This window comes from Erpetoichthys calabaricus, chromosome 7, assembly GCF_900747795.2.
Source record: "Erpetoichthys calabaricus chromosome 7, fErpCal1.3, whole genome shotgun sequence".
Lineage (NCBI taxonomy): Eukaryota > Metazoa > Chordata > Cladistia > Polypteriformes > Polypteridae > Erpetoichthys > Erpetoichthys calabaricus.
Genome location: NC_041400.2, coordinates 157,660,978 through 157,687,088, shown reverse-complemented (window position 1 = coordinate 157,687,088; position 26,111 = coordinate 157,660,978). Strand labels below are relative to the sequence as shown.

Below are 26,111 nucleotides of genomic sequence, written 5' to 3'. Positions count from 1 at the left end.
TTTTTTTTTTGCTTGTTTTTTGTTACCCTTCTTAGGAGAAAGGCTCTTCCCACCTCCATCAGGCTTGACTTACTCGACGTGGTTTTGTATTGAGCGGTTTAGTACTCCACCCAATAATCACCCTGTCAGACTACTAAACATAGTTCGGAGAGCAACTTCATCAGAGCAGCACTATGTTTGCCTAGCAATTGTTCTTTCTGCAAAGGACAGATCTCTCATAGTTTCTACCAAAGAAGAACTGCTTCAGAATTATGGTAAGTAGCCCAATTTAAAATGCATACAAATCCTCTCAAGTTTTTCTCTTGATATTTAAGCTGGTACTGGACATAAATTTAGTGGAAAAAGCATGAAAATTCTTTTTTTTTATATTGTTGTTTGTCTCAGATGTCACCATTAAAAATCCCAACACAGAGTGACATGCTTTATCCCACTTCTAAATAACCTTTCCCACAAGATGAATCTTAACAGAGATCCTTCTGTCTCTAAATTACTTACATAATTAATTACATGTTAATAGATGCACACACAATTTACACAGTAAGAAAAAGTATGATTTTATTATAGGTCGATGCATAAGGAGTTTTAGGATTCACACAACAAGCTGCTACATTTAAATGTCATTGTCTGATTGTTATTCCTTTGAGTAAATTGAGTTCTGGAATATATACTACTTTACACTATTTAACAGTTTTGGTATAACTCCGCATGACCCTAAATTGGATTAAGTGAGTTTGAGACTGTTATATATGATTTGGTGTAAGTGCATTTTTTTCTTTTGTTTCAAATCCATCATGTGTTGATGGCTTAAATAGAGGCTTACATGTGTTACTCAGATTTTTTTATACCTAGTGAAAGATAAAGACATCACACACCTGCTTCGAGTTAAATAACATTTGTTTTTATTAGCATCCACAATATTGATTGGAAATTGAAATGTTCTTAGCTTGTTTAAATCTAGTAAAATTATGATATAATATTGTTATTGATGTAGTTTGTTCTCATTTTTAACATAAAACGATCTCATTACATCCATCTTTACTAGAGGTGGATCTCTAGAAACAAACTGATCTATAAATTATTTAATTTTAAATGCTATGTTTTACTTTTGTTATACAATATTGTATTGTATTCAAAAATTAATTTTTATTTTCTTTTTGACAGTGGATGATTTTAGTGAGGAGTCATCATTTTATGAAATTCTTCCCTGTTGTGCTCGTTTTCGATGTGGTGACCTTATTAGTGAAGGTCAGTGGCACCACCTAGTGTTGGTGATGAGCAAAGGTATGCTTAAGAACAGCACAGCAACATTGTATATGGATGGGCAGCTTGTCAGCACTATCAAGGTATGTCTTCATGGTGAATATTTTCACTTATAGTCACTGATGTTGCTGTTTTTGCAGTATTATTAACTTTTAATGTGTTACATCATCAGTACCATATTGGAGCTAAATAAACATTATGTTGCTGTTTTAATGTAGTCTTAGATTTTTTTACACACATTTTCTTGTAAATCTTTATTTTTGTCTTCTTAATTATACTCTGTATCAGTTACTGGAGGAATGTTCTGTGCAGTGACATGCATAATTAGGTTTGAGCTGTAGCCAAGCTTTACTTAGAGACACTATTAATTTTGAACTGACCACTGCATACAAAATAATAAAATAAAATGAATATAAAATTAAGGATAGGTTAACAAGTAACACTTTATTTTAGGTACTCCAAAAATGCATCCCCTAGGGATATCTGTCTGTCTAGATCTTAACAAAGACTTCTTTTGTGTTAATAACTCTTACAATGCTTTAGTAAAATGGACATTCATCTCAATGAATGTGACATATTAAGAGGTTGTGATATGCTGATATAATTGCTTGTGAATATGAAGAATTCTTCTACTAACATAGGCAATATCAAATGTAATATGTCTCATTTAAGCTACCTCTGACCATTTCAAACAGGAGTATTTTAGTAGGCCGTATTGGAGAAATAAAGAACCACTTTAGTGATGCTTTGTAGTTGTTATTAAGACCAAAATATGCTTTTGTTATGGTCTTGTTACATACTAGTATATGAGTAATAGAATCATTTTTGCAGTGCATAAGCTAAAGTGTTGCCTAACTTTCCTTTTCAAAAATGCCACATTGTCATTTCACATTTTGGAGAAACTGACAGATTTTCAGTGTATGAAACTACTTAAATTTTGCATATATCACATAAATGCACTGATTTGCAGTCGTGAATTTTGCAGTCATCACCCCCAAACCTTCATATAAATTTTGCCTGCCATGCCTTTAAATCACTGCGGCTCGAACTTAGATATGCCATATCTCCATATAAACCTCAAATGCAAACAAACTGCTGTTTTTAGGTTTTTCAGGAAAGAAACAAAGTTTTCAATACCACAAAATGTAATTTATAAGATGGAGAAATTTTGAAGGAATTTGGCAGTTTTCTAAATTTTTAAACTAGCAATTTAAACATCTGAAGACTTGTGACTTCTAAATTAAGTATATTTATATTTTTTGTTAGATTTTCATTAGTTATAAATATTAATAGGGATGAAATGCTTAAAGAAAGTCACAAAGCTACCTGTAGAATATTTAGTTATTGCATTTGCAAAGCACATGAAGACTTTTGGTATCTCAGTTTATAAAAAACCTACACATGTCTGGCAATACTGATGCATTTGTAGCTCAATCTGTTTGTCAGGGTAAATCTAACATTTTCTTACAATAGGACGAGCCAGTAAAGTTAGATAAAATGTCAGAACAGTTTCTCTTTAGTTAAGTCACTTTGTGTGCACAGAGGTTCCCATTTTTGTATAAAGGGATGTGTTTTCAGGTGTCTTTTTTCAGCAGTAGTGTACTAGTGATAAACACATTATGCTTTGTAGATGGAACACTAGCAAAAAAAAAAAAAAAAAAAAGAAATAAGAATTTGATAATTTGAAAAAGCACATGCAGTGCCAATATTCATACACATGTCTTTTGTTGGAATTGTATTATTAATGTCACTATTCTGAAGAGATATGCATGTAAGAATAACATTATACAATGTACTTATTAATGTAAACCTGAATATACTTAGGGTGGCACGGTGGCGCAGTGGGTAGCGCTGCTGCCTCGCAATTGGGAGACCTGGGGACCTGGGTTTGCTTTCCGGGTCCTCCCTGTGTGGACTTTGCATGTTCTCCCCGTGTCTGCGTGGGTTTCCTCCGGGCGCTCTGGTTTCCTCCCACAGTCCAAAGACATGCAGGTTAGGTGGATTGGCGATTCTAAATTGGCCCTAGTGTGTGCTTGGTGTGTGGGTTTGTTTGTGTGTGTCCTGCGGTGGGTTGGCACCCTGCCCTGGATTGGTTCCTGCCTTGTGCCCTGTGTTGGCTGGGACTGGCTCCAGTGGACCCCCATGACCCTGTGTTCGGATTCAGCGGGTTGGAAAATGGATGGATGAATATACTTACCTGAACCTAATCTTCTGAAATCAGACAGTTGTTTTCACTACTGGGTAACGAATAAAGTCTGATTTCCTTCCTTCATTTCTTTAGTACTGATGATTCTGCCAACACTACGTATCGGTAAAGGCTTTCTAGTGCAGCTTCAGGAGTTGTACAAAAGAAAGAGCTGTGATAGAAATGAAATATTTTTTTATAAAGAGCCTGCCTCTTTGAAAGCTTAGTTAAGCAAGATATTTATCCCAGTTGCCAAAATTATGATTAGTCTGTAGTTTTTTGTTTTGTTTAAAGGGTTAGTATCTACTGTTGGTAAAATATTAAAAACAACTGCAACAGTTGTATTCATTTTCTTGAAATATTATTAAAATAATATTTGTATTAATTGATAAAAACCACAAATCTCATTCACTATAGTTTATTAAATAGTTATATTTTTATCAAATATTGAAATTTAATTCAAAATATATTTATTTTCTTTCTAATAAAAGTCTTTGTTTAGTAATTAGTATCAGTCTACTGTATTCATTAAGTGCTTTGTGTTAATAATAACAATACTAATTAAAAAGCACTTCACTGAGTGAGTGGGGAGCCACTTCAACCACTACAAATGTGCAGCATCCAAGTGGATGATGCGATGGCATCCATTTTTGCACCAGTTTGCTTACCAGACATTAGCAATTAGCTTGTGAAGGAATGAGAGATAATTAGCCAAATAGAGGTAGGAGATGATTAGAGGGCCAGAGTGACTAGGCCGTTGTGGGTAATTTATCCTGGACATTAGGATATACCCTACTTTTTAAGAAGGATATAGTAGGATATGTGTGTATATGTATATATGTGTGTGTGTATATATATATATATATACGAGCTGTATATACCCGGCGTTGCCCGGGGCAGAAGTAACCTAATCGGTCAAACACTTACATATATACCAAAGTAAACCTAATCGGTTAAACAGCTTCATATATACAGAAGCGAACCTAATTGGTCAAACAGTTATGAATGTGCAGAATGATTTTACAAACATTATGCGTGTTAACAATCATTAAAAAGAAAAGATTGAGGAACTGTTCTTCTATATGTGATGAAGCCACTAATAAGACAGATTTTTTTCAGGACCCAGCTGTTTCATAACTAAACTACTGCCACCCCAAAGTAATGCCTAATAGTGGTTTTTGGGGTAGCTGTGGAATAAAAAGGGTGTTTTTTAGTCAGTAAGAATCTGACAGTACCCTTCAGTACGGGCTGAAGGGTGCCTATGTAAGGTTTTACATCCTTCCCGTATGGAAAAAAAAACATACTAAACTTTTTTTTCATCATTACAGATAATCTCAGTCAAATCGAAGTACGCATTCTCAATTTATTTTTATCTAATTTTTACTTTTTCACAAAGCCATCCCATGCCAATTTGTATGAATAAACTTTTGGTAGAGAGTTAGCAAAAGTTTATTCATGCACATATTTTAATACGGATAATCTATCTCTAATGAAGGTTCTCATTTTCATTCTAATTTAAAATAATAATAGATACTCATTTTTTTCTTCTGTTTTAGAAAAACCAATCTATGCCACCTACGTCTTCGTCAAGTCAGCTTCATCCAGCTTCATCACATATAGAAGAAGAGTTCCTCAATCTTTTGTTTTTAATGATTGTTAACACGCATAATCTTTGTAAAATTATTCTGCACATGCATAACTGTTTGACCAATTAGGTTCGCTTCTGTATATATGAAGCTGTTTATCCGATTAGGTTCGCTTTTTTTATATATGTAACTGTTTGACCGATTAGGTTTACTTTGGTATATATGTAAGTGTTTGACCGATTAGGTTACTTCTGCCCCGGGCAACGCCGGGTATATACAGCTCGTATATATGTATAGCAAAATACCCGCGCTTCGCAGCGGAGAAGTAGTGTGTTAAAGAGGTTATGAAAAAAAAAGGAAACATTTTAAAAATAACGTAACATGATTGTCAATGTAATTGTGTTGTCATTGTTATAACTGTTGCTGTCTTTTATATATATATATATATATATATATATATATATATATATTATATATATAATATACACACACACATAAACATTTATATACATATACATATATATACATATCTACATATACACATGTACATATATATACACACACATACATAAACACACACATAAGACTTACTGAGTGAAACGGGCTTTCATTGACAATCATGTTACGTTATTTTTAAAATGTTTCCTTTTTTTTTTCATAACCTCTTTAACACACTACTTCTCCGCTGCGAAGCGCGGGTATTTTGCTAGTATATATATATATATATATATATATATATATATATATATATATATATATACATATACACACATACATGCAGTTTTAATAACACAGAAATCAATATAAACATTAACATCATTATCATATGAGAATATGAAGTAATATATAAGAAGCACATTTCATATAAATATAAATTATTAAACAGTAAAATCTTCTTCTGTAATTTGCTACCGTGGCAATTTGTGTGTCTGTCCAGGATTTTAAATGACCTGTAGCTCGCAAACCGTTGCACCTATACACTTGAAATGTGGTACACATATAGTACGTCACGTCTACTATCCGCTTTATGGGTGATGATTGTTTTAGTCTTTTTATCTTTATTTTATTTTATTGTACAATCAAGTCCTATCTGCGCACAGCAGGGCAGCCGTGGGCGGATGCGTATGGTGTATTCACTCGATGTTATCGTGCATTGCGCTGTCAGTGGTATTTTGATAAAAGAATTTGAACAACATATAAGAAGCGTATAAATTATTAAACAGTAAAACATTAACATTTAAGAAGTAAAGTTACATTAAGTACTACTGCTGTGCCTTCGGGTATACCTCATTTTTTGTTTGCCCATTACATGCTTAAATGTATACATTTTTTGGTGCACCTACCCGAGAACACGCGACATATAACCGAGCGTGGGAGAAGCATGGATTTTAAACACGCGTTGAGTTGATGTGCTGGTCTCCCTCGTGAAATAACTGGTAATGTTTGACTAAAATCTACAGCGAGTAAAACGACATTAGCTCCTATTTTTTTTTTTACGATCTCTGAGATGTTGCTTTTTTCGGTTCAAGGCTTCATAAGCTCTTTTATGTTGTATGGTGTACTTATCCCAAACCATCATCTTTGAATGTTGCAAGACTTTCGCCTTGTATGTAGATCGGGGTAATTACATTCATTGCATTCCTAGTCTGAATCACAATGTGATTGTATGGGTGGTTACCTGGCACTGTAGGGTTGCCACCCGTCCTTTAAAATACGGAATCGTGCCGCGTTTGAGAATGAAATTGCGCGTCCCGTTTTGAATCAATACTGGACGGGATTTATCCCGTATTTTTTGTATAATTTTTTTTTTAAAGCAGCGTCTCATGCAAATCATCCCACACGCATTTTATGAAGATGCCTCCTTTCCTACTTTTGATTGGGTAATACTTGATGTCATCGTTAGTTTGATTGGTGTTTTTAACTGTCCAGTGAGTAGGGCGTGTCTTTCAACCGTAAGCAGATTTTTTGCAGTGGTATCACTGACCTCGACGACGGCGACGTTATACGTCAAAAATAAATTACGATAAATGACGATTTTAGCGATACTTTATTACGACGGCGGCTACATAGACACGATCAAATAAAAACAAAAAAATCAAATAATCATTCTACATTTTCAAAACGTCGAAAAAACGACGGAATGAAAAAAAGGCCCACCCGACGACCCACCCATTCCATTTTTATATATATATATATATATATATATATATATATATATATATATATATATATATATATATATATATATTAGGGGGCTCGCCCACCCCGCGGTTTGGTTTAATGGATATACAATTTAAAGAGATTGTTATTATCATGGGAATTGTTACATATGCATTATTTTCACTTTTACTTTAAAAGTTTTATAAAAACAATACTGTACTTGTCCTTTACTTCCGGCCCCGGGCACGGTTAAATCTCTTTCTTGCAGGACATATAACGCTGCTCGCGTTGTGAAGGGGTGGCGGCTGAACGCACGCTAAGGAGAAGTGTTTGGAACATCTGCCGGCTCGTTCCTGCTGCTGCTGCTGCTGCCGGCGAGCTGCGTTTTCTGCTTCTTGTGCTGCGTGTCGATCATTTAAAAGCCTATACAGCAGCTGTCCTTTTGCCACTTCGCGTCTCTGCTGCTCTCGTTGTGAATGGGTTGCATGCAAGCTGCATCTTCTGCTTGTTGCTTGTCGTTGTTTTAAGCGCTGGGAGCACATGAAGCATGTCTGCCAAAAGCATCCCATCAACTGCTAGGTTAGATGTCCGTGAACTTGTTTTAAATGTTGGCTCATTGCCTTGTCTCGCGTGAAGTTGAAGAGTCCCTCACGGGACGTCAAATTGTCTTCCGAGAAGATCACGTCTCGTCTCCCTAGTCTCCCTTACAAGGTTTTTTTTTTATAATAGAGAGATATATATGTACAGTATGTATATAATATATGTATGTATATATAATGCTATACATTTATTTATTGCTTTTTCTTTCTGTTTCTGGGGTCATCCTTATCCCACAGGACATTATCTGTAATCTTTAAAATGAGTCTTCATTTTAGGAACTCTGTGCTGAATTCACAATAATACTGGGATGTAGCATACTGTAAATTGCCATATGTTTTATTGTCATCATTTTAGGGATTTGTTTCTTCACTTATATTTTTCAAATATCTTAGCTGCCAATCTGACAGTGCTCAGGACAAGAAATAAAATGAACAAAAAGTCAGTTTTAATGTCATTAAAAATGAATGTGGCACTATATGCAGCATCAATGTTAGAGAATAACTTAAACGGTATCTCTGATAGTAAAGTCCAAGTTTAACTAGGATGACTTTGCTTTCTATTCTGTCAGTTGAAAGGTTATGAAATTTGATTATTAACTCTTTTTGGCTGATTTAAATAGCTTTTCAGGTGTTTTCACATTTAGAAGAAATCAATCCATGATATAATATTTTCATGTCAAAGTGATTATTTCAACATTTTGACTATTATAATTTAATGAGTGCAGTGTTTTTATTCAATTTGAATTTTGTGCTTTAGTACATTTCCATTAGTTTTATTATTTTGACAAAATTAATGTGTTTATTATTTCTACTGCATATGTATTCAGTGAAATATTACAAAAATATTGCATTGGAATATTTCTGATTGGTTAACCAAGTACTTCATTTTTTTTAAACCTCTTTTTTTCCAGTTACATTATATCCACAGCACCCCTGGAGGTTCGAGTTCTGTGAACCCCCCTGTTGTCAGTACTGTATACAGTTATATTGGTTCTCCTCCTGCCCAGCGCCAGCTTTCCACCTTGGTGTGGCGTCTTGGACCCACGCACTTCCTCGAAGAAGTTCTTCCTGCTACTAGTATTTCCACTATTTTTGAGCTTGGACCAAACTATGTTGGGAACTTTCAAGCTGTCTACCTCCCATGTGAGTACTTAAGAAATCTAATGTTATTTCACACTGTAATTGTATAACATGGAATTATCTTCTGATAATAGCTGCAAATATCTGTACTGGTTGCTTCCTTTATATTTTATCAACTGCCCTTCACTGGATCATTATCACATAGAGCTCATTTATTCTAAAGTAAGTACCAACTTGATAAAAGATTGATATCTTTAAAACAGAGGGGATTAATCAGTAATACTATAGGCTACAGTACTCATTCTTGATTGTTATTATTAAATTCCTAAGCTCACCTAGCTTACACAAAAAGTTAATAGTATAGATTCAACACACTGGAAAAAGCAGAGTCAAATGAACAATGATTAATTGAATCCTTGGATGGTATCTCAAAGTTGCATCATTATACGAACACTTCATCTGCATTTGTTAGTGTGTAAACTTAAATGTTAACCTTAGAAAAACTTTTTCTACAGAAGTTAAGCATTATTAGGTCAAACTCCAGTAAATATTACAAAAAATAAATTTCATGGCTAGGACACTTATTGTATGAAATATACATGTTTTCCCGCTGTCCACTCTGGTTTTTGTCAGGGTGGTCAAGTTCTCCTTTCACACCCCAAAGACATGCAGTTTAGAATATTTGGCAACTGTAAATGTGCCTGGTCTGCTTGTTATGTGTGTGTGTGTGTGTTTGTGCGTGCGTGCGTGCGTGGGTGGGTGTGTGCGTGCGTGTGGGTGGGTGTGTGCGTGCGTGCGTGCATGTGTGTGTGTGTGAATGTGAATGTGCCCTGAGATGGACTAGTACACCATCCAGGGTCAGTTTCTACCATATACCCAGTGCTATCAGGATAAACACTGGCCCTTTGTGACTCTGATGCATATATGGGAATTTTAATGGTATCTGTTTCATAAATGAACACATTTCAAATACTATTAGAATATGATGAGAGAGAGCTCTTCAGTTAATTTTTACAGGTATTTTAAAAGCTTTCTGTAAAATGTAATATTTTGGACATATATGCACTGGCCTATTGTTCTGTACTCCTAATGAAGTATTAAAGGATTAAGCTCTATCATTATTAAAGCCTGGTAGGTCACTGGCTAAAATCTATCCCATTGATCATGTTGATTGATCCAACAATCCATTGTCTGATCTCTTTTTTTCTGTTCCAAAGCTGCATTTTGCTGAATCCTATCCAGTAATATTAAGCATGGACCTTGAATCAAACCATTGCAGGATAAAACTTGAGCACTCAGCAGTGCCGGGCCTGTTTATTTTCTTCGGTTACAGCGATCATGTACATCTTTGGAACGTAGACCCATTCTGTTTGTATTTTGCTTCATTTATTTTGTTTAATTTTTCTTCTTTTCCCACAAAGATAAAAGGAAATTCTGTTAAATTCTACATTTGAAGTATTTTGATCAAAGGTTTGGTTTTCTTTTGGTTTTGATGTGTATCTGTTTGTATCTATCAAAATCTTGAATTTTGGTTCTAGGTGTACAAATTTGGAAATTCTTTTTTTTTATTTATTAATTTTATTGTAATCATTCCATACAAATAGATCAATTACAAAAAATAGGATTGAAAACAAATCAAACCCCACATTCCTGAGAAGGAGAGCATAGCCAAAGGAGTAATACTTAAGGCTTGTAAACATGCCTAAATTATTGAGTTTAATAGGGCTGAAAAGATAAATGGAGAAGGAAGAGAAATGCGGAAATAATTATTTCTTCTTATTCTAAAATATTATTGATTAGATCCTACCAGTTTTTGAAAAAATTCTGTACAGATCTCTAACTGAGAATTTGATTTTTTCCAATTTCAAATAATATAAAACATTCCCACTGACTTATTAGAGAATTTGGAAATTTTCTTGACAGTTAAAACAGGTCATATTCGAGCATCTGGGTTAGTTTTTGCCTAGGCTGTTTCAGTAAGGCTGCATTTTGTTTGCTACCATACAGTATATATCTGATGAGCATAGCCTTAGCTAAGAGAGGAAGAGTAAAGAAAACAATTCCAGCATGCATTCCAGAGTTTTTCAGCCTTCTTGTGATGTTATCTCATCAATACAGTCAGAACTATTGCACTAATGCTGTTGTTGGAATGGAAAGGCTAGTTTTATTATTTAAATGATGTTATTTTGCTTTTCTTTTGTCAAAGTCAAAAACGGTTAAGACTTTTAGTAAAGCTCCTAGAAATACTTTTAATTAGTTTTCACTGTTGACTGGGTTCTGCGAACTCACCTAAAGAGGGATAAATGATGTAGTTTTAAAGTCTTCCGTGAAAAAGAGTGACATCACATTTGTGAAAATCATGCCTTAAATTGATAGAGATGTATCCAAACTACTTTTAAGAAATCAAAAGGGACACACATAAAATATTAGTTAAAGGGTATGCACTCTTATGTGACCAGTGTATTGAAACATTTTTATTTTTAGTTATCTTTTCCTAGAAAGGATCTCTTCATTTTTACTTGTTTTTTGAATGTAAAAATCTGATATTATTTGTTCTTATTTCAACCTTTACATTACATGCCATTTAATTCAGCCTTATCACAATCCCTCCTAACCCATTAACAGCTGTGTTCGGTGTTCTTCCAGATGGACTTGAATTGGAGAAGGACAAGCAAACTGTGATTGCATTCACTACACTTTTGGCACGCAGACTTATTTTGTTAAATTGGAAGAATCCTAATTCTCCTCTTATAAGTCAGTGGGAAACCGATGTTTTATATTATTTGAAATTGGAAAAAATCAAATTTTCAGTTAGAGGATCTGTACAAAATTTTTTCGAAACATGGCAGGATTTAATCAATATTATTTTAGAATAAGAGAAATAACTATTATCGCATTTAACTCCCTTCTCCATCTCTTATTTACATAGATATTTACTTCTCCCTTTCTTTTGTTTAATGTTGCCTTATTAAAAAGCCTTAAGCAATTTTCCTTTAGCTAAGCTCTCCTTCTCAGGGGTGGGGTTTGATTAGTCTTCAAATTTGTTGAGTTATAAATTGATCTGTTTGTATGGAATGATTACAATGAAAATTAATAAAATAAAAATATTAAAAAAAAAAAAAAAATTCAGCCTTTAAATATTTAGTATGACATTTTTTAATGAATCATGTTCATGGAATCATGATGTTTTGTGTTTATGAATGACAGGTAAAGATGCAAAGGCTGAATCTACTTCACCATCATCAGTGGCCTTAGTACCAGAGGAGAAGGTGTCATTTGGGCTTTCTGCTCACTCTGTGTCATCACTCACTGTAGCCAAAATTAGAAAGGTTTACAATAAACTAGACAGCAAAGCAATTGCCAAACAGGTAAGAATGAATTTCTGAATATTTTTATGACACTTTAGGTTAGCTGAATAATATGATTAAAATGTACTTGACTGCTAAAGAAGTGCTTTTTTAATTTAATTTTGTGTTCCTGAGGCCTTTGACTTCTTGCAGATATTCAAATATCCATATAGTAGTATAACAATATAATTTTGTGTTTGGATCATGTTCTATTATCTTCTTTGTGCGAGTGGGTGCTTGACACACATAGCAGAACAAACATTCATGCTAGAATCATTTTTAGCTTTTCACATTACTTATATTTTGGATCTGTTGCATATTGTCGCTTCTATATTTCATTTGGAGAGGTTGTTTCAATGCCTCATCCTACTCCACTCACTAGTTAATACATTGTCTTTTCACTTACATTTGTATATGATTTTCTTGATGAGGATCACAATGGCAACATGCTGAGCTGGACAGTCTGGGCTCTTCTGTACTTTGCAGCATTTTCCAGGTCCACCTAGCAGATTCTGTAAGGGTTTCAAGTCAGTCAAGGGATATAATTCCTGAAGCATGTCCCCTACACATCCTAATTAAATGCCCAAATCACTTCACTGCCTAATGCAACACCAGAGAATCAGTGGTTCAGCTTCATGATCCTTCATACTGCTGAGCTGATCACTCATAGCCAATCCCTTCAGCACGGAGCTCAAATCAAAAGACAACCCTAGACAAGGTGCCATTCAGTCACAAATGCAGCTTAGTTCTGTTCAAATAATTTTATATTTATAAAGCTCACCAGAACATATAAGCCCAACTTGTTATACACTAGTGATCAGTCAAAGTGGTTGCTCCAGTTATTGAAATTAAAAACTGAATGATGACAGGATTGCATTATGCTAAAATAATAAGTCTTCAACATTAAAATGTAATGAAGACTAAGATAATCTTTTCTTGGCAGTGCATTTAAACTTCACATATACAGCATTGACTGTATTAAATGTTTTCATTTTTTTTCGCCCCAGTTGGCTGTTTCTTCTCATGAGAATGCCACACCTGTGAAACTGTTACACAACACAGCAGGGCATCTAAATGGGCCAGCACGTACTGTGGGTGCAGCTGTCATTGGGTATCTTGGTAAGTAAAAAGAAGGTAAACAATACAGTGTTGCCACATAGTTTATGAACACATACAGCTTACAATTTTTCTATGATGTACCTTTGCCTTCAATGTACCATTCACCCCTTGCTGTCACTGCAATGCCCACACCTTATTCTGTATCTTGGTAAGCAAGAAGAAGTTAAATAATACAGTGTTGCCACAGTTTCTGAACACATGTAGCTTTTAAATGTTACAATTTTTGTATGATATTACAACTTTCTTAAACCATTCCCTTCAATGTACCCTTCACCCTTACTGTCATAACAATGCCCACACCTTGTTCTGCACTCAGCATGTCACATAGGTAAGTTGTGTCTCCAACACAACTCTATTGCTAATATCTAAATTTTTACTAACTACATTGGCAATGCACACCCCAAACAAAGATCACACTTGCCACTTGCAGATTAAAATACACACCGCTAAATCTTGTAAGTACTCCCTTATGAAAACCTTCACAAACAAAAGACAAAAAAATTGAAACCAGGATGCTGATACTATTGTGCTGCCCTTTTTGTATTTGTTGTGTTAGCTCTTTTATTTTCTTATAATTTTCTAGGAGTAAGAGCATTTGTTCCAAAACCAGTTGCCACAACCTTGCAATATATTGGAGGAGCAGCTGCGATTCTGGGATTGGTTGCTATGGCATCAGATGTTGAAGGACTCTATGCTGCAGTGAAGGCCTTGGTTTGTGTGGTTAAAAGTAATCCTCTAGCTAGTAAAGAAATGGAAAGAATCAAAGGATATCAGGTAAGCATTTGTTGAATGCTCAACAGAAAAATTCATAAACTTTTATCTTCATTTTAGTATTTATAGTCTGTACGCACTTTACATTATGAAATTGTTTCTATTTTCATATGCATTACATAGTATAATGATTTTTATTGCTTCTCTTTTATGATTAAGTGTCTAGATTAATCAGTTTTAATGTTTTGAATTCATTTGTCGGAAGATTTACATGTCTGCCTACCATTTGCAAGTAGGCAGTCAGTCTAGAGACAGACTGTATATGTCAATTGTCATCTCTGAATTGTGTGTCTGTGATAATTAGTGCAATTTAATAAACTGGTGTTCAGTCACTTACAAGTTGTTTAATCTCTTTACATTTTTGACCATACAGACTGTGATTATCAGCACATACTGTATTTATTATTTTAATTTAGTTAATTCTTATTAAGTGTACTTTCAATAATGAGCCCAGGGAGCTATAAAATAATTACAACTATACTATGGAAAAAAGTGTGAGGTAATGTGTGTGAGCTTAAACAAGTGATTTCAACTTAGATGTTTTGAAGTCATTTTGCTGCATTCACATCTCTGACACAAAACATGTTTTGACACAAATTCTTGCCACATGCATTTTGCAGATGATTTTAAACTTGGTTGCCTAAAGGACAATAGCTTCAACCTGTTTAATGAAGTTCAGTTACCAAGATGCAAAAAAAAAAAAAAAAAAGTACTAGGAATTCTTAGGGTTGATGTCCACTGCCAGATTTTAAGCAGGAAATAAAAACTGGTGTAATACAGTACTTAGGAAAAGTATTTACCTCCTTGGAAATTTCCTATTTTGTTTTATGCAATATTAAATCATACTGGATTTATTAGTTTGTTTGACATTGATCAACACAAAAAGACTTCAATGTCAAAATGAAAACAGATCTCTGCAAAGTGATCTAAATTAATTACAAATGTAAAATACAAAATAATTAATGGCATAAGTATTCATTCTCTCTAATAATGACATACCTACAGGTGCTGGTCATAAAATTAGAATATCATAACAAAGTTGATTTATTTCAGTAATTCCATTCAAAAAGTGAAACTTGTATATTAGATTCATTCATTACACACAGACTGATGTATTTCAGATGTTTATTTCTTTTAATGTTGATGATTATAACTGACAACTAATGAAAGTCCCAAATTCAGTATCTCGGAAAATTAGAATATCAATTAAGACCAATGCAAAAAAAGGATTTTTTAGAAATGTTGGCCAACTGAAAGGTATGAACATGAAAAGTATGAGCATGTACAGCACTCAATATTTAGTTGGGGCTCCTTTGGCCTGGATTACTGCAGCAATGCGGCATGGCATGGAGTCAATGCGTCTGTTGCACTTGTCAGGTGTTATGAGAGCCCATGTTGCTCTGATAGTGGCCTTCAGCTCTGCTGAATTGTTGGGTCTGGCGTATTGCATCTTCCTCTTCACAATACCCCATAGATTTTCTATGGGGTTAAGGTCAGGCGAGTTTGCTGGCCAATCAAGAACAGGGATACCATGGTCCTTAAACTAGGTACTGGTAGCTTTGGCACTGTGTGCAGGTGCCAGGTCCTGTTGGAAAATGAAATCTGCATCTCCGTAAAGTTCCTCAGCAGCAGGAAGCATGAAGTGCTCTAAAACTTCCTGGTAGACGGCTGTGTTGACCTTGGACCTCAGAAAACACAATGGACCAACACCAGCAGATGACATGGCACACCAAACCATCACTGACTGTGGAAACTTTACACTGGACCTCACGCAACAGGGATTCTGTGCCTCTCCTCTCTTCTTCCAGACTCTGGGACCTTGATTTCCAAAGGAAATGCAAAATTTACTTTCATCAGAGAACATAACTTTGAACCAATCAGCAGCAGTCCAGTCCTTTTTGTCTTTAGCCCAGGCGAGACGCTTCTGATGCTATCTTTTGTTCAAGAGTGGCTTGACACACGGAATGCGACAGCTGAAACCCATGTCTTGCGTACGTCTGTGCGTGTAGGTTCTTGAAGCACTGACTCCAGCTGCAGTCCACTCTTTGTGAATCTCCCCCACATTTTTGAATGGGTTTTGTTTCACAATCCTCTCCAGGGTGCAGTTATCCCTATTGCTTGTACACTTTTTTCTACCACATCTTGTCCTTCCCTTCGCCTCTCTATTAATGTGCTTGGAAACAGAGCTCTGTGAACAGCCAGCCTCTTTAGCAATGACCTTTTGTGTCTTGCCCTCCTTGTGCAAGGTGTCAATGGTCATCTTTTGGACAACTGTCAAGTCAGCAGTCTTCCCCATGATTGTGTAGCCTACAGAACTAGACTGAGAGACCATTTAAAGGCTTTTGCAGGTGTTTTGAATTAATTAGCTGATTAGAGTGTGGCACCAGGTGTCTTCAATATTGAACCTTTTCACAATATTCTAATTTTCCGAGATACTGAATTTGGGACTTTCATTAGTTGTCAGTTATAATCATCAACATTAAAAGAAGTAAAGATTTGAAATACATCAGTCTGTGTGTAATGAATGAATCTAATATACAAGTTTCACTTTTTGAATGGAATTACTGAAATAAATCAACTTTGTCATGATATTCTAATTTTATGACCACACCTGTAAGTCATCACTGGTGTAGCCAATTGGTTTTATAAGTCACATAGTTAGTTCAAGGGGTTTTAATTGATTGTAGAATAAATGCATCTTATCTGGAAGGTCCAATTTGTGGGGAGCCAGTAACATTAACATGGCTTATCCTACACAAGAAAGACAAAAAACTCTCCATGCAACTCTATGAAAAGCACAAATCAGGGGATAGATTCATGAAAATGTCCAAGTCACTGAATTTCCCTTGAAGTCCAGTTAAATCAGTTATTAAGCAATGGAAAGAGCATGGTATAGCTGTAAGTCTGCCTGGAGCAGGCTGTCCACAAAAACGGAGGGATTGTGTAAGAAGAAGACTTATGAGGGAGGTCACCAAGAGACCTATAATAACTCTGAAGGAGTTACACATTAAAGTGAATAAGACTTGAGGAAAACCTGATGCATTCTGCCAAAGACCTGAAAGAAGCCTGAAACAAGATTTGTTTTGCAGCAAGACGACAATCCCAAATATAAAGCCAAAGCTACACAGGAAAAGCTTACAAACATTAATGTTAATGTCCTGGAGTGGCCGAGTCAGAGTGCAGATCGCAATCCAATTGAAAATTTGTGGCTGGACTTGAAAAAGACTCACAGTCCCCAAACAACTTGACAAAGTTTAAGAAGTTTTAATAAGAATGGAGAAAAATGGTAGTGTCCAGATGTGAAAAAATGGTAGAGAAAAACCTGTGGACACAGACCTAAGGCTGTCATGGCTGCCCAAAGGTCCATCTTCTAAATTCAGAATTGAAGTGGTAAATACTTATGTGATCAGCTGTTTTGTATTTTATATTTGTAATTAATTTATATCACCTTCCAGAGATGTGCTTTCACTATGATATCAAAAAGTATTATTCTGTTGACCAGTATCACAAAACGTTAAATTAAAACCACTGTCATGCAATATAAAGATAAAATGTGAAAACATCCAGTGAAGTGAATACCTTTTTTTGGCACTGTGTGTGTATATATTATATATATACTAGACAAAGAGCCCATTTCGACAACGTAAGATGAAACGGGCACGAGTTTGTGTCAGCAGTGTATGAACAACAAATGATAAGTAACGAAGTTGTTTTGTAATGATTGTAGATCCGCTTTACTCATTACTGTACAGGCTTGTACTGTTAGTTGATGAATTTTCCAGGCCTATAGTATAATATTGAATGATGAATGTTCCAGTACAATATGGAATAGTAATAAGTATAAGCACCACAAACCTGATATATGTAGGTGTACTAAATGAATGCGTAATTGAATCAGAATGTGTAATTAGGCCTCGAGCTGTAGTCGAAATCGCCTTTCAGGCCTCTAGCACTTTAATCGAAGTCGCTTTTCTCTTTGAATTTTTGCGGCCGTAAATCCGCCGCCTGCCGAGATGTTGGGGTTGGATGTCGGTCTCGTAAGGTTTTTCGGGCAGCTGCGCAGAAGGCGACTGCGCATTCGGCTTCGGACGTGCACAGAAGGCAACTGCGCATTCGGCTTCGGACGGACGTGAGTGAGGAGGCAGGCGAATTATGTATTAAGATTATGTTATGTCATTGAGGTTAATGGCCTTTATTTAAACATAATTAATAAACCAATAGTTTCCAGACATATACTTAAGAATTAAACTGTCCCGATATCTCATACAGATATCTATTAGCTTAACAAATGAGCTTGATGGTCATTAGTCAAATTTAATATGTTCTTATACAGTACTAGGGGGCTCCGCCCCCTGCTCGCTTCGCTCGCCAACCCCTGGTGTTGGGAAATTACAAAGAGCGTGATGTATGAATGAGATATAGCATAGTGTGAAGGTGTAGATGACGCAGATAGGAAGCAAACAATAAAGTGTTTGGCACAGTGTAAAGGTTTATTGGAAAATTTCTTTGTAAACAATATTAGTAGTAAAGATGGTGTCTTGTCCTTGAATGAGTTTTCCTTGGCATGGAGCATTTATGACCTTAACTTTTTTTTTTTTTTTTTTTTTTTTTAATATTTTTATTTTATTATGACCTTAACTTTAACGTCAGATGAACGTCGAACTTGTGAGAAGGCCATATAAAGTTGTCCATGTACAAAAACGGGCTCAGATAGGTAGATGCCAACCTTGTCCATTGTTTGTCCTTGTGATTTGCTGATGGTTATGGCAAAGGCAGGTTAAATGGGGAATTGTTTCCGTTTAAGTGTAAAAGGTAAATCCAGGTCAGAACTTGTAAGGTCAAATCTAGGAATTAGAACAGTATTGTTAGCATGTGATCCTGTAAGAACTGTTGCTTGAATAACATTGTGTGTCATGGTGTAGACGACTAAACGTGTAGCATTGCATAAACCCTGTTTAGTGTAAAGGTTTTGTAATAGCATGATTATTGTTCCGTTTTTAAGGCTAAGACTGTGTTGTGGTAATCCGGCTGGGTTAATAGTGTTCAAATTAAGATGGTCATTGTCGTCATCAGAGTCAACTTTGTCAGAGCTTAGAAAGAGGTGTGACTCTCCAGGAAGTAATGAAATGACCTGGTTATTAATGTGATCAACAGTAATATTTTTTAGATATAATATAGTTCGTTGTGTTAAAAGGGGTATTTGGTCTAATGAGACTGCTGTTCCAAATATTTCCGTAAGTAAGTCGTCGCAGATAAAGGGTTGAGGAATTGTAATAATATCTGGGTGAAGTCCATCTGTATTGGTGAGTGTACAATGTCCTAGTTGAAATAACCAATTGTTATATTCGGGATCTGGACATCGCATGTTTTGTACCAACTGTATCTTTTGAAAGCAATGCCAATTGTCCGCGTAACATTTTTTGTTCCGCGGTTTTCGAAGCGCGTTGCAGGCAACGACGTGAATTTTTTTTTTTGATGCGGGTTCGTGTTTGTGGTCCCGTTACTCGAGCCGTCTAGTTTTGTACCCGTGATCGTGAATTGATGACTTGTTTGATCTGTATAGTTAGGAATATGGATAAGTAATAAGGAGGATTGAACTCACTGTTAATATGCGGACTGTTCGTTTCTTCGTATTATCACCAATCAGGTCTCGCGCCTGTATATGTATTGTAGTTTGGTCTCTTGTTGTTTATGTATGACGTCGTCGCGTATTTTAAGGTGGACTGAACAATAGCTGAGCGCATGGCATGTGGAGCAATAGCTAAGCACTGTCTAAAATCTACTCCTAATAAAAGTACCTTTCCCCCAAAGGGAATATAATTATTCATCAACGCAATTACAATTGTCCGCGTATTTTAAGGTGGACTGAACAATAGCTGAGCGCATTGCAAGTGGAGCAATAGTTAAGCACTGTCTAAAATCTCTTCCTAATAAAAGTACCTTTCCTGGAAAGGGAATATTATTATTCATCAACGTTTGTAGAAGTTTATCAATGGTGTTGAGTAAATGACTGGATGCCATTGTACATTCATTTATAATTAATAGTGTGGCAAGACAGATGTCATGTGCATTGTTACTGTTCATTTTCATAGTGGATACCGATGTTTCTGTGATTGGGACCGGTATTTTGAATAAGGAGTGACATGTGTTTTTGGAGCCGAGACATTTTTTCTTCCGCGGTTTCAGAAGCGCGTTGTAGGTGCAGACGTGATTTGTGCATATTTGCATTCTTGATTTGTTTCAGGGTGCACTGTTCAAATGCAATGTAATATTTGTCCACATACGAGAAAGCAGTATGGGCCATTGCCTTTTGGTGACCTGATATTTACTCCGGTAGATGCAAAAGCAAATGAACTATTGTAGGATATAATGCAGTTCATAAAGTTTTTACTTTCAGGTACTTCGTTAGTTAGAAGCTTCTGTAGAAATGCAGGAAATGAATGTAAAGGAGGCAGTGTAATTTGACCCTTTTGACAACAACGTGTAAATTCATAACTTGTATTGCCATTTGTTTCTTCAGGGAAGTTAAGTGAATGACAATGATTGCAAATGACATTAATTAATCCCAATGAATTTTCATGAATAGTGGACTTATTATTGAACGCGTTGTCAGCTAACTGGCGCAATCGTTTAGCAGGAGTCTGTCGTTGATGTCCTTGACGTGTATCTTTTGCTTGTGCCGTTTGAGAGGTGCGTCGTTGTATGTGCAGGATTTGGGACGTGCTATTCTGGAGCTGTAATCGATTTGCCTGTGGTGTGTGAGAAGCTCGTTGCAGTTTACGGCGTTCATTGTTTGTATTGAGCCTTGCCCGTTTTTGTATGTGTGTTAGTGTGGTCGTGGGTCTGAATCGTCCTTTTTGTGTACGTTTTGCGTGCTATGTCCGTAGTCTGTCCCGTTTCGTGTCCAATGGGCTTTGTGTGGCGCTCGCGGCTTCTTTTTTTTTGTGTGCTGGGGGCTTGTTGCCTGAGTTTTTATTTCTGTTAGTGGAGGGGGGTGTTTGTGTGTCGTGGGGCTGAATTGTCCTTTTTGTATGCGAACCGTTTCGTGTGCTATGTGGCGCCTGCGTGTGACTCCTTTGTTTTTTGTGTTCTAGGGGCGCGTGGCCTCATTTCTTATTTCAGTTACTGGAGGGGGGCTTTGGGTGTCGTGGGTCTCAATCCTCTTCTTTGTGTGTGTCCCGTTTCGTGTGCAGTGGCTTCGTGCGTTTACGTTGCATTCCATCCGGCCGGTTTACGTTGCTTGGGGGGGGGGGGGGGGGGGGGGGTGGTTTGTGGGGCGCCTGCGCAGTACGTCTTTTGCGTCCACGGCCCATGGCCGGATGTCCCCGCGTCCATCCGGTTTACCATTCTCAGTTAGTAATATGGATATTACAACTGTATGTATAAAAATACTAAAATCTGTTTGTTTATGATATGATTACTTAAAAACTTACAGGGGTTAGAAGCTTGATCTTGGCCTAATTCAAAATGTTATGACTTGATATATTCTGAAAATTCAATTAATAAATATATTTTTTAAATTTTTTCTATTCTATAATGGTGCAACAGTTAGTATTCTTTGCTTTTAAGCATTTAGTATTTTGTCTTTGTAGCTGCTGGCCATGCTGCTCAAGAAGAAGCGTTCCCTTCTGAATAGTCATATCCTTCACCTCACATTCTCTTTGGTGGGGACTGTTGACAGTGGTCATGAAACATCTATCATTCCAAATTCTACTGCATTTCAGGATCTGCTGTGTGATTTTGAGGTAAGAAATTTCAGTGAAATTCTAAAGATATTATTCCATATGTGGAGACAAATGTTATTTAAGAAATTTTAACTTCTTGAAGTATCTGTAACATTGTTTTTTTTATCTGATTTACATAGATCAATTTGCTGGGCCTAACTTTTATTTCAGTATGCATGCAACTACTGTATATTCATATTCTGTTCTAATGTTCTGTGTCCTATATTGATATTTATTATGTTGTTATTTTTTCTGGATTTGGTTTCTTTGCAGATTGCATATTGTAACCACATTTCTATATAAATATAATGAGTGTAGAGCTCTTACTTTTTTTTCTTTGTCAATTTTTAAACAATTCCATCAGCTTAGGAATGAAATCAAATTTAAATTTCTAGAAGGTGTTATCCCTATCATTATCATAATATATCCTTGTCTATCCCGTTTTTACTCACATCACAAGAATGTGTGTCCTTCTCACTCCAACAAACTGACAGTATCATCCCACTCATCATTATTTGATAAATATTGTCACACTCCACATATTTATCAGAAAAATACTGACTACAGTGTTTGAAATATTTGACAAATATTTTAACATCGGTCAGTATATGAATAACCTTCAGATGCTCTTACCAACTGCTGAAGAGGAGACTTGATTGAAACATGTTTAACATGTGGGCACTGCAGTTCAGTCTTGTCAACCTCCACAGAGCAGAAGCTTTATTGCTCCATGGTCGACAAAGCAGTAAAGACCACATGTTATCATCCATCTCATAGCTGGAGATGAAAATGATTTTTTTTCAGTAGCTCTTCATCCAAATATTGGTTGTCAGAGGAAACTGTTTTGCTTCTGTGATATGTGTAATTTTAATTTCAATTCCTGATCCTGGGCTTTATGCCTTCTCTGTTTACACACTGGTGCTGTCAATAGAGCTACAAAAGTGCTGCCAAACACCATATCATGTGATTGTATATCCTGACACACAAAATCCACACCTTTAAGGATGCTGGATTTTTTAGGTCACTGACACCACAATATTTCTAGTGATAACAGTGAGTGCATGACTCCTTTGATCACAGGTGACTTAAGGATATTGTATGCTAAAACTTTAAAAGATGCATTGCATCCTACAAATGGCAGGCAATATACTTTATCAACTACAATTGAAAATAACTACCATATATGTTTTTTTAATGACTTTAAAATTCCCTTTTTAAAAAGCACTTAATATTTTGTTGATACTTAACTTATCTACCACTTCTATCATTCAATTTCACAGAAAACCCTAGTGAGAGGACTATTTACTGCAGCCTGAGTCTGCATGCTAAGTCGACACCCATTCCACTGCCTAAAACAGTAAAGTATACTTAAAATGGTGATTTAGATCACATCTATAGTAATTATTTAAACTAGTTTATTCATTCATACTGTTTTCTGTTGACAGAAGTGGGCCTCCGTTTATTCATACTTTTCATATTTTACAGTGAACCTTCAATATTTGCAAGTGCTGGGTTAATTTGGATGTCATAAAACCACTAAAACAAAAACAAGTCAGTTAATTTCTAAAACCTGTAAATGTATACTTCATGAAGCATATTTTCTTAAATCTTAATCCTCATACAGAATGGTTGCATTTCAGATTCTTGAGATATCCGTACATCAAGTTCAGTGTAAAGCATGTAATATTTACTGCACTAGCCTCATATAATTAAGTAAGTAGGTAATGCTCAAAGTGGTAAGTGCCGGTGATTTTCAAATTTATGGTTCAGAATGGTTCTTTAAGGTTTGCACTGTGTATGTTTTTTGTGTAATGTAAAAATTGTCAGTTTTTCTTTTACTGGTATGCCTTGACAAAGTATTTGTCCCCTCTCCTTAATTTTTTCTTTTAATGTTTATGTTTGACACAGAATGTTTTCAGGTCTTTAACTAAAATATAATATTAGATTAAGGACATTTTAATGAATAAATAACACTAGTTTTTGATTTTTCAGCTGAACAAAGTAATCCACAACAAACAGGTGCTTTTTGAAAATATATTGGCCATTAGTTAAATCACCCAAGTTAAACAGAAATTAGGGCCATCTCATTAAACGCAGCCTTGCTTTATCATAGCAATATAAACCTTACTAACACTATACCTCACTTAAAATAATCATATCACTTTTACCATCAGAGTCAATTTTCTAGCGTGGTGCCCACAATGCTAAAATCAAAGGAAGTCCCAGAAGAGATCAGAAAAAAGTTGTTTATCTATCAGTCTGGAAAATACTACAAATCTATTTGTAACACTTTGTTTATCCTCCCCAAAAAACACAGTAAAAACCATAATCTCCAATTTAAAAAAAAAATGGAAAAGTAGTGAATCTTCTAAGCAGTAACCAGTTTCACAGAGTTTTTTCAAAGACACAGCATAAAGTCATTGAGGAAATCACAAAGGATCCTAAAAAGTGCAGTCTTGGGGGGAGTGATCTTTAAAATGACTGCCCTAGACAATCACCCTACCCTTTGATATACAAAATATCTAACCTGATGGCATGAAAATAAAACATGACAGGATGTAATGCTTTTTATTCTATGAGTCTGGCAAGATAACAACAGCAGAAATGTATAACAAGAGCGGTAATAACATTCTTATCTAAGTAGAAAATGCATCAAGTAGTAAAATATTCAATTTCTTTTTTTGTTAATTTAACTTATGTGTGTTTTGTATAGATGAAAGAGGCTTTGAATTCCTACTCCTAATTTTAAACGTTTGAAAATTCATTCTACACAGATTTCATTCTGCCTCAGATGTAACATTACATTTTCAAACCCACTTAATTCTAATCGGAGCCTATCACATTTTCTATTTAGTCCTTGGTGATATGGCAGAGAAAATGGAGTGCCCAGAAGTAAACCAGTGCAGACAGCAGCACTACTCACCAAATATTTTAAACTGAATAATAAAACACCTTTTTTGTTGTCAAGTATGCAATTTGTGTTTTGTTTCAATCTAGATTACATCTTTTTGAAATATTTTTAAATAAACTAACTTCATACCATGTATTGCAGCTAGTTATATATGATACTTTATTTTGTTTCTGTTGTAGGTTTGGCTTCATGCTCCTTATGAGCTACATTTGTCTTTGTTTGAGCACTTTATTGAACTGCTTACAGAATCAAGGTGAGTTTACTTAATAGCTTAGCAGCTATTTTCCCTATATCTATAGCTAATTTACATTTACATTTATTTTCTTGGCAGATGTTTTATCCAGGCGGCACGGTGGCGCAGTGGGTAGCGCTGCTGCCTCGCAGTTGGGACACCTGGGGACCTGGGTTCGATTCCCGGGTCCTCCCTGCGTGGAGTTTGCATGTTCTCCCCGTGTCTGCGTGGGTTTCCTCCGGGCGCTCCGGTTTCCTCCCACAGTCCAAAGACATGCAGGTTAGGTGGATTGGCGATTCTGAATTGGCCCTAGTGTGTGCTTGGTGTGTGGGTGTGTTTGTGTGTGTCCTGCGGTGGGTTGGCACCCTACCCAGGATTGGTTCCCTGCCTTGTGCCCTGTGTTGGCTGGGATTGGCTCCAGCAGACCCCCGTGACCCTGTGTTCGGATTCAGCGGGTTGGAAAATGGATGGATGGATGGATGTTTTATCCAAAGCGACTTACAACAGAGGTAAACATAATCAAGTAACATTAGTCTATGGATAGGGAATCCATTCCCGGGCTCCCAGTTCCTGGACATTTTTCATTCCCACATTCCCAGGAATGAAACTGCTGTAATTCCTAGGAAAACGGGAACAGCCAAGCTCGCATATATAGCGTGTAAAAGTGTAAAAATCGATCAAGAAACAACAGAGTTATAGTTGAAAATAATTAAGGTGGCGCCATTGCTGCAGCTTGTACTTCATCAGACAACAGCTTTGAACAGCAACTTGAAATTGCAATGCGTCAGTCTGTTGCATCCGCATTATCTGTGCCAAGAAACTTGCCATCACAGAATGATGACAAGAAACTGGATGCATCAGTAAAAGCTGAAATGGTGGTGTTTCAGAGCAACGGCAAGTGCGGGTGTTGTTTAGAACAAGTGTATCAGTATCTGATGACTGTGCCGCCTACTTCAGTGGAGGCAGAGCGTGCTTTCTTAGCGGCTGGTGTACTCTGCACAAAGGTGCGCTCTTGCCTGGATGACCACACGCTGGACACGTTGTGCTTTCTACGCTCTTATTACTGCAACTAACTAGATACATGTACTTATATGACAGCAAGAACTGCTTGTAGATAAGGTTAGTCTTTTATTTGTG

The 26,111-nt window shown here is 36.0% G+C and overlaps 1 protein-coding gene across 7 annotated transcripts in view; it reads left to right on the top strand.

Moving 5' to 3' along the window:
- Positions 1 to 26,111, top strand: part of wdfy3 (WD repeat and FYVE domain containing 3) — a 355,632-nt gene that overhangs the window by 227,449 nt on the left and 102,072 nt on the right. For all 7 annotated transcript variants that reach the window (XM_051930197.1, XM_051930199.1, XM_051930198.1 and 4 more), the window contains 8 exons: positions 36 to 254; positions 1,162 to 1,343; positions 8,702 to 8,933; positions 12,078 to 12,238; positions 13,225 to 13,336; positions 13,920 to 14,110; positions 21,700 to 21,852; positions 24,922 to 24,995. In XM_051930197.1, coding sequence (XP_051786157.1) covers positions 36 to 254; positions 1,162 to 1,343; positions 8,702 to 8,933; positions 12,078 to 12,238; positions 13,225 to 13,336; positions 13,920 to 14,110; positions 21,700 to 21,852; positions 24,922 to 24,995 — 1,324 coding nt within the window. The remainder of the gene's footprint in view (positions 1 to 35; positions 255 to 1,161; positions 1,344 to 8,701; positions 8,934 to 12,077; positions 12,239 to 13,224; positions 13,337 to 13,919; positions 14,111 to 21,699; positions 21,853 to 24,921; positions 24,996 to 26,111) is intronic.